The sequence below is a fragment of the Dendrobium catenatum genome, unplaced genomic scaffold (genome assembly GCF_001605985.2).
Source record: "Dendrobium catenatum unplaced genomic scaffold, ASM160598v2 fragScaff_scaffold_908, whole genome shotgun sequence".
Classification (NCBI taxonomy): domain Eukaryota; kingdom Viridiplantae; phylum Streptophyta; class Magnoliopsida; order Asparagales; family Orchidaceae; genus Dendrobium; species Dendrobium catenatum.
Genome location: NW_021319370.1, coordinates 237793 through 252906, shown reverse-complemented (window position 1 = coordinate 252906; position 15114 = coordinate 237793). Strand labels below are relative to the sequence as shown.

At 36.2% G+C, this 15114-nt stretch overlaps 1 protein-coding gene across 11 annotated transcripts in view; it reads right to left on the bottom strand.

Annotated features, from left to right (window-relative positions):
* The window catches only part of LOC110112802 (DNA-binding protein SMUBP-2), a 46856-nt gene that overhangs the window by 17378 nt on the left and 14364 nt on the right, over positions 1 to 15114 (bottom strand). For all 11 annotated transcript variants that reach the window (XR_003701611.1, XM_028697266.1, XM_028697271.1 and 8 more), the window contains one exon: positions 2916 to 2988. Coding sequence is in view for 10 of the 11 variants with exons in the window: in XM_028697266.1 (XP_028553099.1) it covers positions 2916 to 2988 (73 nt within the window). In the remaining variant the exon portion in view is untranslated. The remainder of the gene's footprint in view (positions 1 to 2915; positions 2989 to 15114) is intronic.

Sequence of the window (15114 nt, the reverse complement as noted above, 5' to 3'; positions counted from 1 at the left end):
TCCCTTCCCACCACGCGCAATAAAGGCGTGTATAGGCGGTTTTCCGGTGCGCCACGAACACCGGAGTAGAGTTTAGGCGATTCCCGCCTCGTCGTAGGCGTCGGACCGGGGTCCCATCCCACCACGCGCAATAAAGGCGTGTATAGGCGGTTTTCCGGTCCGCCGCACACAACGGAGCGAGAATCTGAGTTTAGAAAATTCATACCTTCGCGAGGAATGTCGGTGTCGGCCCGAGGATCGAGGCAAGAGAGACATTTTTGCAATTAATGATAATTAATCATTTAGTTATAAATAATCCATTAATTATATTTAATTATAATTAATGTTATTTAATTATAATAATTATAATTAAATAAATAATTAAACAATTAATTAAAATTAATAATATTTAACTATTTAATTATAATTAACCTATTAATTATAATTAATTATAATTAGTTATGCCTAATTATAATTAATAATAATTAAAGATAATTAATGATAATTAACAGTTAAATATAATTAATAAAAACTAATAATATTTAATTATAACTGATATAATTATTATAATTAATAATTAATTATAATTTTATTAAATTAATTATAATTAATATTAGTTAATAAAAATATAAGCAATCTCTCCCTCTCTCTCTCGGGTTCGGCCAGGACAGGCCGAAGAAGCACGCGAAGGGTAGAAAGTTACCTTCACTTCCAGCGAGCTCCCTGTTCTGTTTCCGATCAAAATGTGTAACTTCCGATCCTACTGGAAGGGAAAGTCAATGTAGGAGCGAAGCCGAACAGTTCTGAAGGAGCAGGAGGAGTGACGAGCTCCCGTTGTTGATCGCGATCAAAATGTCGTGACTTCCGATCGGGTGAGAAGGGAAGTCGTCCAAGGGAGCAAAGTCGAACGGCAGTGAGGGAGGCGAAGGAGCTTCGACTAAGGTAGGAAAATGCTCTCTCCTTTCTCCCTCCCTCTCTCTCTCTCTTTCTCTCTCTCTCGAGCGACTGGAGGTCGGGAGGTCGGGAGATCGTCGAGGCTTCAGAAGATGGGGGAGGTGGCGACGGGTTGAGTGGAAACGGGATGGGGAGTGAGGGAGTAGAGGTTTGAGGATTTCGGCAGAGAGCGGGAGGGATTCCGGTCGTGAGAGTCGGAGGCTGTGAGGGATTTGCAAACGGGAGAAGAGACTAGAGCTTGATCGTGTGTGTCTAGCCGAAGGGAGAAGCGGGGTATTTAATGACGCTCATGGGAGCGAGATCGAGGCCTGCGCACGATATCCGCGTATCCTGCTCTGAGATGGCGCTGTTTGCAGGGTCGTAGGACGAAACACTGTAGCTGGCGACGAGATTTTTGCAGGATTTGCGGGATGGGCAGCCAGCTTCACAGGTATTTTATATTCTGATTTTTTTTTTTTTTCTTCATGGAGGTCAACAAATTTTCAGATTAATCTAAATTAAAATTACAAAAATGAAATTTTGTGCAAAAACCCTAATTCCCACCTCTAAAATCTTTCCTGAGTCTATTTGCAACAATAACACTTAAGGATTTTCATGATTAGGGAAAAGCCTTAATTTTTTAAACTTGAAATTTTTCATAAAAAATTAAATTAACTTCCAATAGAGGCTTTCTAATGTCATTAGGAATCATTCATACTAAAGCATTTTGAAAGGAAAAGAAGATTCAAAGAAACCATAATTTTCAAAGACCAAAATTTTTAGGGAAAAATCTCATTTTTCATGTTTAAAATCAACTCTTAAAGGACATAAGCCTTCCCTATCAATCTCCTAAAGAAATTTGAAGTTTCCAATAAACCCTAAATTTTTTCATCAAAGAACTCTTAAGGAAAACAATGAAAATTGCTCTTAGAAATTCACCTTACTCCTTCCCAGAGTTCTCCCTTCGATTCCCTCCACGAACCGCTGCCAGAAAGCCGCCGTCCCTTAAGGATTTGTTGGGGGTGTGCCGGTGTGGGAAAAGAATACGCATGTGCCCTTCAAGCCAAAAATTTCCCTTAAGAGTTAGGAGGGCTACTTAGACATTTGCATATTAATTTTTATTAAAATTTTCTTCATCCATTTTTAACTTCAAATTCGCGTGAAATTAGGTATAAATTCTTTATCCCGTTTCGATTGAAATTTCACATAAAATCTAATAAAATTAATTGCGTCGAATTCCGAAGACTTTGAAATTTTGCCTAATTTCGTCGTGGCGCATCGAAATTTGTGCGACGCATATGATCGATATTTTTTCGGCTTTTACACCAAAGCTATAATTGATTTTCCTAAAGTTGTGGATTATGATGATTCTTGCTCAAATTCAGTCTCAAAAATCCAGCAAATGTCTTGATAATTTAGTAGATAAAAAGATTTCAACTAATATTTCTTGTCAAGAAACTAATCAGAAGAAATTATTTCTCAAATCTCCCATATTTAATAGATTCCAAATGTGACATAATAACTTTAATGATTTTTCCATTCTGAATTTGGCTAGCATATGAATGTCAGTATGATCGACTCAGATAGTCATACCCAAATCCTTATTAGCAATACTAAGGATTCATATCAACCCCTAGAAGTACTAGTGGGGTTTAAAAAACTACATCATAAAATCAAGATTAGTTACCCTTAGTTCACAAAACAAGTTAACCTATTATTCATGTAATACAAAACAAACAATAAGGAGTTTTATACAAGTAACCCTAATTTTAATTATTAAGATAAGAATCAAGAATGTCACCATATTTTGATATCTTGTGTCTTTATATAGCTCATCCATTATAGCCCTTAACAACAAACAATATTTTCCACACGATCTAAAAGATATTTAGTTAAAGCATCCATTTCTCTAAAGCAGTGTCTGATAAGCTCTAGTTAAGTCTACTAGACAACATCTTGCTGTAAAATCAAAACTTGGTATAAAGGAAATGTTAATGCTGTACCTGTGCATCGAGAGCGCTCTCCAGCACTTGGGGTAACAAACGTGCAGGATGCCCCAACCTCACCAACCTAACTCTGGAGGAAACGAAAATTCAAAGAGAATTTTTGGTAACATAGCCCACTGAGAAAAGAATGAAATGGGGGAAATAAACAGTTCCACAGAAATTCAGAACTCGTAATGATGTTAGATTCGGTTGCTGACACTTGGATGTTTTCGTGATTCAATTGATTATACTTCATCAAAACTAACAGTTACAGTCAAGTATGGCATGACAAACCATTTTCCTGGGATTTTCTTTGTTAATGAGATCTTTTGACAAGGCAAATAACACAAGTTTCACTACTCCGACCTCATTACTTGGTAATGATATGGAAGGTCTATTACTGATACTTGATAATCAGATTTTTTCTTTCAAAATTAGTTCCTTAAACCCTACAAAGTCTACAATCAAGTTATTTGATAATTGATATTTTGCATGGCTTCTGAAATTTCACCTAAATGCTAGGTCTATTTGTCATTAATTCACCTGGCTTTATTTTAATTAAACATTGTATCTTGATACCTTGGAATTCAACTATGAATGATAGATCAGTTGTGTTGGTATTAGAGTGACTTTCATATGCAGTTTCAGTTAAAAAAAGTAATGATTATTGATTAGGAAAAAGGGTGTGCTTCAATTAACATTAACATCACTAGACATAGTGCTATGAAAGCATAAGCAAAAAATACCTTGCTCCTCCCTTTACATGTTTTCTTTGAAACCACTCAAACCAGCACTTCCTCCATTTTTTTTAAGCAAAAGAAATTTTATTCATACCATGAAAGAATACAACACGAAGCAATTGCATAGCATTGCTCGATGAAAAGAATGAAAAGAAATTACACAAACAAGACCAACAAGTGGCAAATGAACAAACTAACAGAAAAGAGATAAATCCCAAAGGCCCTCATTAAAAAAGTATAACTTGAAGTTTGATATACTTTGAAGAGAGATAGGATCTATTCACTTGCTTTTTCTTCCCTTCTAACCCATTAGCTCTCTTGTGCTAGAAATGCTAAACATCGAAGCCAAAAATAAGGAGTCTGGATCACAGATATCCTCAATAATAGGATGATCATTGCTCATCAGAAGATAAAAACCTAAGGCAGATATGGAGAACTAATATTACAAGTAGGTGCAAAATCATTCTCAACTGTTAGACTACAATTTGGAAAGGCACTAATTATGTCACACCCTATTTTGACCACCTTTAGGGTTTGTTTGAGACGACTGCAGCTGTCGGTAAAGTAGGTTGTGAAGTTGTTGTACAGAAAGCTGAGTTCTGAAGTTGCTGTACATAAAGCAATATATTTTGTTTGGGAATTATAACTGTGAAGTTGCTGTATTGCAACTGTATGGGAAAAAATTACATTTATACCCTTACATATTAAGATAAAAGAAAATTCATTAAATGTCAATTTTTAAAAAAATTTATGATAACAAACTAACTATTCTAAATTAAATGTAATAATATAAATTCTTTCCATATATTTGCAGTATTACTTTTAAACGGTAATCATATAAATTCTTTCCATATTCCAAAAATTGAACCGGCAACGAAAATGTAATAAATAATAAAATTTTCTGGTAACAATTGATCTATTTACGTATTCCGTCTTAAAAACAACTTACTGATCATATAATAAGCATTTAATAAAATAAAATAAAAAGATTTGGGTGATCAACAATTCCAAGAAACTTTACTTCTGCAAGCCATTTCTTTTGTCCCTGCAAATCATACTGGTTGAGCATCTTAACAGTCACTGTAATCCTTTCTCCCATGTCATTTGCAAGATTAATAAAACCTTTGTAAACCCCGCTACAACCTCATACAGAGAAGAAAGGTTCCGTGGCGATGCAGTAGAGCTAAAAAATTTACATGTTGGAGCTATGATAAATGAATCATCAAGCCTGGAAGCTTGTTTCTTTGAAGAAATGAAGAAGATGCTCTCATTCTCTCAGGGGCATACTTCCATTTGTTCCTATTTATGACATCCAGCAAGAAAAATTGGGATCCTAACTACATAAGAAGAGAGAACAAGGGAGAAGAAGAAAGGGGAAAGAAGAAGAGAAGAGAGAAGAGGAGAAGGAAGAAGAGAGTATGCGGTTACCTTGTGTGAGAGAGAGAGTCGACAGGAGGAGGGAGTTTTGCGGTGTCCTGATACAGTTCGAACGGATGAGAGGCAGAGGCGTGGCTTCCGTCTGGTTCGTCCGTGAGAGAGAGGACAAACGATGGCTTCGTGGGGTGTGTGCAGATGGACAAAGCGGAAGAGGGGTCCGACTGAAAAGAAGGTTAATTTCGACTTTCTAGCATATCAGAACAGCGGAAAGCGACGGACCGCGGGAGGTATTTTGCTTCGCAAAAAACAGGCTGCCAGAGTAAAAATTTTTAGGCCGGAGGTCCAACGCACTGCCCCAAACAGCACGGGGTGCGCGTTTTAAGCCGTGAAGCAGCCCAGACGTCGTCCCAAACGTAGCCTTAGTCAACCTAGAGTGTAATCAAACTAGACATATTTCTTACTAACACCCATCTAGAAATATTTCTATTAGATTAAGTGAGTAAGAAATAGCATATCCAAACTATCCCATTACAAAGCACTTTTTAGTTTAACAGTTTATCTACCAATTTTCTATTTGGAACATATGCACAATACATCAAAGAAATACAAAGCTTTAGTAAAATTTTCAACGAAGTTACATACCCAAAAATTTGTCTGACTGTATAGCTTCTACTTTGACCTCTATACACACCTAAAATGTATGTATACAGAAATGCAGTTAACCTCCTAACTATCACCCCACTCGCTCCTTCCACTTTCCCACAGTACAACCACTGTTAATGAGCTTAAACTCAATGAAATACACAATCATAATATAAGAAATAAGAAATAAGAAACACAAAACTTTGCATTCAATTATAAATGATATCTGAATTGGTGTATGAATCATAAAACGGTATAAATAACCAATGCATAACAATGTCAATCACCATAAATATTATTTAACCTTCCACATATTCTTTGTTCTATTTATTTTTCATTACTTTAGGCAAGTCATATGATGACTATTTATAGCTCTCTCCTTTAACATTGGGTTTGAATTCTCAGCATTTAGAAGTAAGAGCTCTCTCATTAAAAGTTAAATCTGAATTCTTAACTTTTAGAAGTGAGAGAGTCAGGTACCTCCTATATGGTCCCTAAGACTTATCTCATCGGGTCTATCGCATTTACTTATACAAGTCTATCCCTCATATATGACTTATCCCATTTTCCTTTTCATTTATCTTTCAAGAAACTTCACATTTCTAAACATACCTTTATATACAGTTAACATATGTATATCAAATTAACTCATCCAACAAATATTGAAACCAAATATGCCAGTAAAACATTAACATGCTTAACATGAAAATAATTATCACCATAATTAAATAAACATGCTATCATAATTGTATAAAAAAGCTTACTTTTTCCTATACTACAAATTGGTATCTCGCCTAGTTCTCTAGAGTAGTCATGTAAAGTTGTTCAACTGAAATACCTCGGCCTCTTTTCCTCTTGTAAACAACCTAAAGCATACTTCGTATCATTAATACATGAATTCAAAATAAATATAAGGTAATATGCAAATTTACCTCAATTGGACTCATTTAACCCAAATTATTCTTTCCCTCTCCCAAAACTCCCTCTCTACTTACCTTTCCTTCAATTTTCCATCCAATTAACTCTTTTTCCTTCTCTTTCACTTCTTACCTTACTGTTTTGTCCCCAGCAACCACAGGAATCACACGCAACAGCAGCAGCCCCCACGAATTTTCCCCAGCTTCTGTTCGCAGCCTGCGCCCTGATCGAACTCCAAAGAATGGAGAACAATGTGACGAGAATGGGGAAAGAAATAGAATGGGCTAGTGCTTAATTTAAGTTATTATATAATATTATAAGTCTAATACCTTTTGCACTAAAATCTTCCTATGCAATCTCAGTCATTTGATGCAATTATCTATTGCATAAGGTTTTAAGTGGAACTGTACTGCTACAACAACATTTAATTAATTAACTAAACTGTAATAGCAATAATTAATTGATTAATATTTAGTTCAGTTAATTAACATTTAGTTCAGGAAAAATTAATTTAATTATCTTTTGTTGACCAACAGGTATATAACCAAAACCCAAGCCAAATTCAAGAAAAATCCATAAGGAACATTGCATACCTCGTATACAAAGACCTAGTTGACTTCTCCGAGAATCCAACTGAAATCCCGCTCAAATACCTCGGCACCATCGAAATACATGAGCGAATCCCTGAAATCCGGCTGATATCCACGTCTTCTCCCCCAAATACCGCTGAAACCTCGTGATATGACATGATCTTCGTCGTTATAAGCAACTCGAATGAAGCCTTCGGAGGTGCTCTCAGCTCTAACTTGCGAAATCCCAACTCCAGATTCCCTTCTCTCTTCCATGATCGCAAAACCACTGAATCCCCACAGCCGAGGCCCTTCCTTGCGGCTTGCTTCCAACCCCAACTCAATCGGACGTTCCGATTGAAGCTCCCTCCCTTCCGATCCACAGCCTCCAAGCTCGACATCTCTGTCTCACACAAACTATCGCACCTACCCCTCAAACCTTCAGAGCCGTCGGCTCCACCGCCTGGATCTCCTCTGAATCCCATCAAGTTCTCCTCCGACAAGCCAACCGAACCCAAAGCCTGCTCTAACCGAGCATCATCTGAAGCTGACACCTACAGAACTCTCGCCTAGACAATTCTCTCGTCGCCTTCCCTACCCGAGCCGTCTAACCCGTGCTTGTGCCGATCCAGAGAAGAGAGAGAGAGAGAGAGAGAGAGAGAGAGAGAGAGAAGCTCTCACGCTTACCCGACCCAAACCAGCGACCTCGACCCAGACTTCTCCACTCTGTTAGCCGAATGGCCCGAATCCAGCAGGTAGTTTAGCTTAGGGTTCTATTATTACTTTCTATTATTATCTAATATAGTGTTAGTATTGTTATATATTAGTGTTTAAGTATTTAATACTATTTGTATTATTATTATTATTAAATGCAAAGAAAGGGCTTGTGTATGATTTAAAAAAGAAAGAGAGGGAGAGACAAAAATAAGAGAAAAGAGAGGGGGTAGAAAAAAAAAAGAAGAAAGTTATTTCAAAAAAAGAAAAGAAAAAGAAAAAAAAGAGAGACTTTGTATATTTTTATAAAATCTTCGTCGTCGACGTCCGCCAAGGTATAACATACTAAACTTGGGAGAACCCGCCCTCGGCACTTGCGACGGGGCAAATAACCACCCATGCGTGCTTTTCTTAGCACGATGGGAGGAAGTTCGCTCCGGTGCTTGTGGCGAGGCGGGCAATCCCCCTAAAGTCCTTTTTCGGTGTTCGTGGCGCACCAAGGGACCACCCATGCATGTTTTTCTTAGTGTCGTGGGAGGGAACTTGCTACGGTGCTTACAACGAAGCAGGCGATCCCTGTGTATGCTTTTCTTAGCACGGCATGGCAAAAATATAAGTACCCGTACGCGGGGAAAGAACTGTTTTTTCATATATCTACTTATAAAAGCCCATGCACTCCTTTCTTGGCGTGGTGGATGACAAAAACTACTACTGTCGCGGTGTCTCACAACACCAACTGTGCACGTCTTTCTTGACGTGGCGGGTAGGCTGCCTTTTGATTTTTCCCCTAAACGGGGGAGACGCCAGTAGACTGCCGAAATTTTGTCTAAAGACAAGGACTTGAACTATAAATGATATTATTTGGAGTTGGACTTGTAAATTGAACGAACATTAAATGCACCTAATTTGAACTTAAACTTGAATGCAAAGGATATAACTTGAACCGCAGAGGACTGTGATTGAACTTGAACTCGGACTGAACAAGGACTCAAATCTGATTTTAATTTGGACCGCAGAAGACCTGGACATGAACTGGACTTATGGATTTCAACTCAAGCTGAGCTTGAGTTTGAATTGGACTGCAAGAAACAAGACCTAATACTTAAAGCTAAAAATTTAAATTGATAAATAAGTCCGAACTCGATCCTTCTATGTGGATCAATGGGACATGATAGGTTCGAATCATCAAATAAATATACGGTAGTGGCGACCGATACATTCATATTAGGCCTTCAAAGCCTATAATCAAGAGAATTCACTAATAAAGGCATAAAGCCTACGAAACCCGATCATCGATCAACAGCTAGGCCGAGTCGACAAGGTTTAATCAGCAAATGGAAATGACCTCAAACACCCCGATGATGACCGTGTTGAATGCATATTTCAACCGGAGGGATCAACTCCAAATATCCAAAATGCCACCCAAATGCTTGTCAAAACTCTACAGAAATTCCAGAAATCCCAAAATCTAAAAATATTTAAAAATAGAAATCAATCATCAATCACTTAAAGTAACATCCATCCACCATCCACAATAGTTTGCCGGGATGGACAAATTAAAATAACTTCAGCTCACATAGAGCTAAATGTCTGGTCAAAAATATTACTATGATCCATTCTCAAACAATCTCCTACCAATAAGGACGTGGTACGTGTCCTCTAACCAGCGATTTTTCCACCAAATGTCACCACAGGATAAACGGTTATGACCTGGGGCCCTCTGAACCGAGTGGTTTTGCTGCCAAATGGCACCACGAAATACCGATTATGGCTAAAGCCAATACGTTCCTTAGTGGCATCAAATCCTTGAGATATGAATCAATATGATATAATTGATAGGGCACAAAGCCCTCTGTTAGCTAAGGTGTATTCAAATTTGTCCCCTTAGACAAATATTCACCCCATGTCTATAAGGTCCCCTTGGACGAAGCAACCCATACCTGCCGACAATGATCCTTCTGTCAGGTTGGGTCGACTACCTCCTCTGACTAAGTAAACCAGGGACCATGATGACCCGGAACGACGAAACCATGGGATCTTGATCGGGTCCATCATCCATTCCCCCACCATTCGCTTTAAGTAAAAGATTGTGAAATTTCTATTTTAAATATCAAACTTTCCAAATTTTAGAATTCAAATCCAATTCCTAAATCCAAGCCTATGCTGCTACTATATGTCAGATAACACGTATCTCTACGTATCTGATTAACCACTAGCCTTAATCGAAAGTTCTCTCTCGTTATCGAGAGGGGTAATTAACTATAGGGGCTTGTGCCTATATGAAACCAGAACTTAGATCATAAAGTCCTCGCAAAAATGAGGGTGAAATCTCTGGGTAGTATCTTATCTACAAACCCATCTACCTTCCAAAATTTACCCTAGAACTTAATCCATTAAAACTCCCCCGAAAGAAAAAGCATACAGTCGGGTGGAGGCCGGGGCCGAATTTTCAAAGCCCACAACTTTTCATAATATCAATGCAATGAATTAATGAATGTACATATCCTTTTGGCCATTACTTACATATATCAAAATGCTCTGAATTAAAAATAGAATTTAATGAAAATATACTTGATGTTTTATGGAGGTATGATCAAATGGGGTATATTTTGAAAAACAATTCCCGCTTACTACTTTGAACATTTTGGGTATAATAAATTGCAAGAAAGATCTAAAGTTGATCAAAAAATTGTGCACAAACTGGATCATAAGTCAATGCCACCATTGCATTAAGAGAAATGTTTTTATCAGATGAATATTCCCATTGTCTCTATCGCTAAGGGATTTCCAAAGCTTTGAGTGTGCCCAAAAGAATCCTAAGAACAATACGAATGAATGTCTTCAAACTCTAACTTTTGCTAGTAACCACCAATTGTGGAGCCAATCCAAATTTCTTTCTCCAAAGAAAAAGTGACATTCATTTTGACCAGTACCCAAGCCACCGACAACTTGAAAAGCCTAGTGGTAGCAACATCCGCCTTGATTGATTTACCAAAAATTAAGCAACGAGTGAAAAAAAATAGACTATTTAAAGTAGTGAATCTAAAGATATGGAAAGATAACCCAAATTGAGGTAACAGGAGATTCATTGAATAGTCAAAATGATATGACCACTTAAGTATGCACATTAGAAACTCATCCACATGGTATCAATCTCTAAAAGAGTCTTGAGTAATCAAATTCTCGAGATACTTAATAAGAACATTACTAGAATCTGTAAGCCTAATAGCATAGTTCCCAATAAAACATAGATCGACCATGAATCTACGAACAATCTTAATATTAGAACAACCCTAAAATACATACCAACAAGGAAGAAAGAAAAAAAGCGAAGCCAACTCATAGATCTTGTCAAACAAAATGAGAGATGGCTTGCCTTAGAAGGATGGAGGCAGGTTCTGGGAAATATTATAGGCCATTATTGAAAAAAAATTGATAGGTGTCAAGCCAGATAGAAGCCAGAAGGCATCAAAGTCAGAGAATGCATAGGGCCTACACCATACGAACACTGCCTTGAAATTGAAGCATGAACACGAGCACGATGCAAGAGAGATTGCAACATGTAAGTGCAAAAAAGCTAAATCAAAGGCCAAGCATCCCATGTGCGTGAAGCTAGACGTGATGACATAAGCATTGAGAGGACTCAACACCAGGGGACACCACCACGTGAGAGCTAGGAGCAGCAACAAATGAGAGCCCGAGCAGAGGGCTAGCATAAATGTTTCCTTGATTTTTTTTACTTAATCACTGCTAGATTACGATTATAGAGATATTTTCATGTATGATATAAATCATGAACTATCAAATTCTTGTGGATCTCTTTTGAGGAGAACAAAAAAAAGTCAAACAAAATTAATTATGACTGGGTGTCTGAACTTCAAAGAACTTGCAGTTCTTACCATTTACAAGTAAATAATACATAGAAACAAATCTTTTACAAATGCCTCAGTCAATGATAAATGAAACACACAATTAGCATGTTAACTATAATAACAAGATTATAATGCCTCAAAACAACAAATCTCTTCTACCTCTTAGAAGTTTATTAAAATCCCCTCATACATTTCTAACTTAGTTGAAAAGGCCCTGGAATAATCTTTTGAAAATGACGCATCGCTCTAAACACAAGGCATAGGCATGAAAAGAAATGTAAATGAGTACAATAAGGATTAAAAATCCTTTAAAATTTTAAAAAATAGGAAAATTTTTTAAAAGAACCGTTTATAAATATGAATGTAGGAATAGGATCACTATAAGAATTATATTTAATAGAAGCAAAAACATCTTTAACTGAGTGTTTTCTAAATTAGTTCAAAATGCCCATATAATACGCATTTTCATGAAAACCCCAAAAAAATTGGCATTTTCATGAAAATACCAAGGCAATTGGCTTTGTCACGAGTGAAATATTTTAAACATATAAGAAATATATTAGAAATGTTTTTCTAGAAAAATAATTGGGAAAGAAATTAAATAAAAAATTTTCATATTGAAAAGATAAAGGTTGAGAGATATTAGTTAACTTTAGTCAAATGGCTATAATATTTTCAGGATAATTGTCATACATCGTTTAACTGATGAATAATAGATGCAAGGAATCAACCTCATACATTTTAATAATTTTAGATTTTTTTCCTTTTACTAAATTTTAGGATAAATTTTTATTTTTATGATCCAATATATATATAAAAACTCAACTAGTTTTAACAGGCTATGGACACAATTTAAAGACTAAATTTTTAAATATTTGAATTTCAACAAAAAAACATAAATACTCTTTTACGAATTATGTTAAATTTAATTAAAATTTATACATTCATTTATATTTATCAATAAGTATATACATCTTAACTATTAATATTAATATGTAATCAAAGAAATCACTTAATTAAGCACGAATCTTGATGCACATTGAAGAAGAAAACTATCAAATTTCAATTCCAGACTATTTGAACTCTGATTTCAATGAATGTATAGTCCAATTGATCTTTTTGATGAAACAAACCCAACAACAGAAAGAGTGAACCGATTCGATTTCAATTTTCTCAAGATCAAGCACATAAGTAAATATGAAAACTTTTGGATAACAATCAAAGGACCAAATGATCACTAAATCTTGCATATTTATAAGCAAAGCTTGTGACAATTTGATAATCGAACATCCGACATAAATGTTCCAACGGTATAGATACTTCTTCATTAATGGAATTTTTCAAATTGTAATAAATTATAGAAAATCAAAGGTTTATAGATTATTCAAATTTTTTGTTGTTTCAACTTCCATCTTTTGCATGATTGATTTAAAAGCTATTTTACAAGCTTTTTACATCACTTATCAAAATGGAATTCACACATAATCCACAAAATTTCCCTCTAAATTGATTCAATAGCTCTTAAAACTTTTTTTTGTAGTATTTGTTAATATATCGTGATTATTAAAATAGAAATTTATCTCAAACTTTAATTAAGTTAATTAGGTTACTTTCAGATTGCCCTTTTAAGCAAAGAAAAACAACTAAATATTAAAAGGTATGAGTTTGATTCATTGCATGTTTTTCCATTATTAATTAACATACGATGAACGCCTTAAAAAATTGTAACCATTTGACTTTAATGACCAAATCTCTCTCTGCTCATAAGAATTCTCTATATAATTTCCTTCTCAATTTCTCTCCCTAGATTAAATTCGAGGAAGGTCGCTCATGAAAATGTAAATTGGTATGGCATCTTCATAAAATGCCCATGGCATTCTCAGCTAAGCATACAAAAAGCCAATTAAAGAAATATTTTTGCTCCTAATTATATTAAATTTTTATAATGCTCCTGAATTAATATTTATATGAATCCTTCTTAAAAATTTAGCCAAAAAAGTTGCATATTAACAAAAGTAGTTCCGCATGGATAAAGTTGAGTGAATACCTAACAGAATCTGTATTCTTATCTCAATGTAACCTAGTTTTCTGGCTGACAGAACGACCACTCGATAAGAGAGTTATCAGGATTTGAAGGAAGTGTTTTGGTGGCCAGGAATGAAGAGAAGTGTAGCAGATACAGTATCCAAATGTATTTCATGTCAGATGGTTAAAGCTGAGCACCAGAAGCCAGGAGGATATCTACAGCCCTTACCCATACCAGAGTGGAAATGGGAAGACATTGCTATGGATTTCGTGGTTGGTTTACCCAGATCCAGAAGAGGAAATGATACTTTATGGGTGATTATTGATAGGTTAACTAAGTCTGCACATTTTATACCTATCAAACAGTCTGATCCAGTTGAAAAATTGGCAAGCCTGTATGTTGATCAGATTGTTAGATTACATGGAGTACCGAAGACTATTGTGTCAGACAGAGATGGGAGATTTACTTCCAGATTTTGGAAGAAAGTCCAGGAAGCTTTGGGCACCAGGCTTACTTTTAGTACAGCTTTCCACCCTCAGACAGATGGGCAGTCAGAAAGAACAATCCAGACCTTAGAAGATTTGCTGAGATTATGTGTTCTGGATTATGGTGGTAAGTGGGAGGTATATGTGCCTTTAATTGAATTTGCCTACAACAATAGCTTCCAAGCAAGTATCGGTATGGCTCCATACGAGGCTTTATATGGGAGAAGGTGTAGGACACCTTTAAATTGGGCTGAGACAGGAGAAAGAAAGGTAATTGGTGCTGATTTGGTGGATGATGCTACAGAAAAGATTAGATTGATCAGAGATAGATTGAGGGCAGTGCAGGACAGACAGAAGAAATATTATGATGCCAAGCACCGATCAGTTGAATTTGATGTGGGAGAGTTTGTATTTCTCAAAGTCAGTCCAATGAAGGGAGTGAAGAGATTTGGCAAAGCAGGAAAATTAAGTCCCAGATTTGTAGGCCCTTTTGAGATTTCAGAAAGGATTGGAAAGGTGGCCTATAGGTTGATTCTACCAGCACATATGAGTGGAGTACATAATGTGTTTCACATTTCCTCCTTAAGGAAATATATTTCAGATGAGACTCAGAGGATTAGTACAGATGTGGTAGACATTCAACCTGACTTGACTTTTGTTAACGAACCAGAGAAGATTCTTGACTTTGAGGTTAAGCAGTTGAGGAGCAGAGCGATTCCTTTTGTTAAGGTGCTTTGGAAGCACAGTTCTGAGAAGGATGCCACTTGGGAGAAGGAATCAGAAATGAGGGAGACTTACCCTCATTTGTTTGACTAAGGTATGGATTTACTGATTTTAGTTTCCTTTTAATTTCGAGGACGAAATTTTATAAGGG